Here is a 3,062-nt window from a genome sequence, read left to right on the forward strand (position 1 = left end):
CGAGGGTCGCGGCCTCCACGGCCTGCAGCAGCTCGAGCTGCTGGAGCTTCTTGGACTTCTTCGCGGAGCCGCGGGCGCGCTTGCTGCTCTGGATCGTGCGGACCTTGTTGATCATCGTCTTGGGTACTTGGTGGGATATTCTCGACTGCGACGTCGGTTCCGCGTGCCACGAATATCGAGTTTCAGAGGTCTTCAAGCAGCCGAGAAAACACAGGAGAAGCGTATTGTTTTACATTTTGGAAATGGCATACAAAAACGAAGTATTTATCGATCGAATTGAAGTTGCTGAAATTAATTTCAAGCCGTTTTCGCGTACCATGCAACTTCAAGCACCCTCGTCGAGATAGTATGTTGCAAGGTATTCAAACTCAAGGGCGACCAGAAACCTCTCAGAACGCATTCGTAGATTCTCGCGCCCGAATTTTACGCCGGCCGAGTTTGTCCCACATCGGATCTTGGGACAAACCTTGCCTTGCCGCCAAAAACGCACGAGGAAGGAAAGGAGAGCCTCGTATCTCCACCACCTCCTGCCGTCAAAGGTATTACCTCCTGCCTCCAATCAACACAAAAGATGGAGGTAACAGCAGAGCCAAAGGGTTATAACCCTTGCTAGAGCCAACGTGCAATGTGATGTAGAAGAACCAAAACGCGCTTGAAAGGTCCCAAAACATGATGCGAGTGTGGATTCGGTCGGCACGAAGAGGGACAAGCCAGGGTGTACTAAACCGTTCTATCCCTGGAGACGGAAAAGATGATATTGGCGATTGTTTCCAGGTATTTGGATGGCTTTCATTGCATTTTCCATGAATTGAATTCTTTTCACAAAATTTCGCACGGGACGAAGACGATGTCGATCCTCGGATTGGCGAGAACACAAAATGAGTCTCGTACGCTGCTTGGTACCAAAGCAACCACACAGCAACACGCAGAGATGAGACGTCGTCGTTGTTGGGACATTGGGACAAACCCTCGCGGCGAAGATTCGGCTGCCGTCGTCGGACCCCGCACGTCAAGATTCAGTACCTCTCACAATGCATAGATCGTAAAATGCGTTCTTAGAGGTGTCGTCCTACTGTCATCGAGATTCGACGCGACGTCGTGCCACGTCATATTGAATCTGCGTCCGTTGCTGTCGTCGGTGGCAAGATACGCTCGCAGATGCAATCCAATACATTCCACGAGGCAACAAACGAGATGGTATTAATCCTTGCAGCTCGTCATTAGAGCGACTGGCCAGGTTGGAGCTTGTGGTAGAGACCCAGCGCCCAGAACGGAAACACGTTCCGGAACGCCGTGTAGGTGATGCCACAACTGCGGTTGAAGACGCCGCAGATGCGCTCCTGGTCCCAGTCGCCGCTCGGGAGCTGCTTGGACATCAAAAACTATCCCGAAACGATCATCAGCCATGCGTCCGTCATGTACATGTTGCAACGCACCCGGATGCCACGGCGCACCGCGTCCCACTCCTTCTCAAACCCGTCTTGCGGTCCGTTCGTGCGCTCAATGCCCTTCATGAGCGCTACATCAGCAGCATACTATGAGCCCACTTCATCAATCGCATCCTGCGTCGCACCGAGAAGCGCCCATGCCGTCGACACCACTTGGCTCTCTTCCGTCTCGAGGTACCGCTTGCTCACGCAGGCGAAGAAGCTCTCGGTCCAGCCACCGTCCACACGCTGCTTGGAGCACACAAACTTGACGGCGTCCCGGACATCCTCGTCGTCCTCGGTCGCGCCCGCGCCGCGCAGCCTAATAATGGACCTTGATGACAATCTGTCCAAAAAACAAAAGACAACACGTACCCGACGACCGCAAACCACGTGCCGTAGAGGTAGCAGACGCCCCACTTGCCAAAGAAGCTGCCGTCCGCAAACTGCTGGTGGCGAATGAACGTCTCGGCCCGCTTGATGGCGCGACGAATCTTCTCGGGGCGGTAGCTCGGGTACTTGGCGTGGAACATGGCCAGCGCGCAGAGCGACGTGGACGAGCACTCAATGTACGAGTAGTCGATCATGATGCCGCCAAAGATGACGGCGGGATTGAGGTACTCGTACCACTCGAACCCGCGACTCTTTTCATACGTGGGAAAACCACCTAGCGACAACGGTTGAGAGGATATGGTTTCCCATACCATCCAAACGCACCGTCGTCGTTTTGAAGCGCCAAGAGAAAGTCCACCGCTTCGCAGTAGCGCTCAAACGGCAATGTGGTCGCAAGAAGATCGTCGCCCGCGTGCGCATCGATGAGCAGCATCGCCTTCATGGCCTCGCCCGTGCAGTCCGTGACCGGGTACCCGTTGGCCGACGGCCCGAAGCCCCAGCCGCCCTTTTGCTCGCTGCGCCACCAGTGCGCGCGGTTCTCGACTTCATGGCGGCTCTGCGCTTGCTCGAGGTAGTGATACGCGCGGGCCACCATCTTCTTGTTGACGTCGCGGAGACCGATGCCGGCCTCAAAGTAGCCCTGGATCGCAAAGCTCGTGTCCCACGTGTGCGACCCAATGTAGCCTTGCATCTTGACACCGTCCTCCGCGACCCTAACCATACATATCACGTAAATATCAAGTAAATAGCAAGTGATGAATATCAAGTAAATAGCAAGAGATGCATAGCAAGAGAGGAGGGGATCGAAGGACGTACCAGAGGTAATCTTCAATGCGCTGCTGGTGCTTCTTAAACGCGTCCGAGGTCGGGTCATCGACCCACACAGCCAGCATGTTCATGACCTTGTTGACAGGCCCAATGTCGCAGTAATTGGTCTGCTCGTCTTCGGCGTGGATAAACTGGATCGCGTACTCGAGACCACGGCGGCGGAACGGCGTGATCGCCGGCAACAGCTCGTACCACGAGAGCATGTAGTTGGCGGCGCGCATCAAGAGCGACGGCGGGTGGTATTCGTCCAGCGGGCAGTACGCGCCCCGGGCCGCCGACCACGACACTTGACTGTACGGCGTCATGTAGAGCTCTTCGCGGAGTTCCTTGAGCAGCGGCGTGAGCGGCGCTTGGTACCGGCGGCCATACAGGTACGAGATGGGCAAGTAGACCTAGTATATGCCATGAGCCCCA

General features: G+C 55.6%; 1 protein-coding gene across 1 annotated transcript; it reads right to left on the minus strand.

Moving 5' to 3' along the window:
- Positions 1–1,134: 1,134 nt before the first annotated feature.
- SPRG_17895 (hypothetical protein) lies at positions 1,135–3,041 on the minus strand. The gene is made up of 6 exons (XM_012357307.1): positions 2,637–3,041; positions 2,145–2,533; positions 1,803–2,094; positions 1,574–1,749; positions 1,437–1,519; positions 1,135–1,382 (listed from the first exon to the last, which is right to left on the minus strand). Exons 1-6 carry the CDS (start codon positions 2,951–2,953, stop codon positions 1,221–1,223), a joined length of 1,419 nt encoding a protein of 472 aa, XP_012212697.1. The 5' UTR covers positions 2,954–3,041; the 3' UTR covers positions 1,135–1,220.
- Positions 3,042–3,062: the final 21 nt, after the last annotated feature.

The sequence above is a fragment of the Saprolegnia parasitica genome, assembly GCF_000151545.1.
Source record: "Saprolegnia parasitica CBS 223.65 unplaced genomic scaffold supercont2.842, whole genome shotgun sequence".
In the NCBI taxonomy this organism is placed as follows: Eukaryota; Oomycota; class Saprolegniomycetes; order Saprolegniales; family Saprolegniaceae; genus Saprolegnia; species Saprolegnia parasitica.

Bases quoted from the DNA above. Each gene is read 5' to 3' on its own strand.
- SPRG_17895 (XM_012357307.1), bottom strand. From the start codon at position 2,953: ATGACGCCGTACAGTCAAGTGTCGTGGTCGGCGGCCCGGGGCGCGTAC. The intron at 2,534-2,636 runs GTACGTCCTTCG...ATGTATGGTTAG, and splicing joins CGCATTGAAGATTACCTCTG to GGTCGCGGAGGACGGTGTCA. The intron at 1,520-1,573 runs GTGCGACGCAGG...CTGCTGATGTAG, and splicing joins GACGGCATGGGCGCTTCTCG to CGCTCATGAAGGGCATTGAG.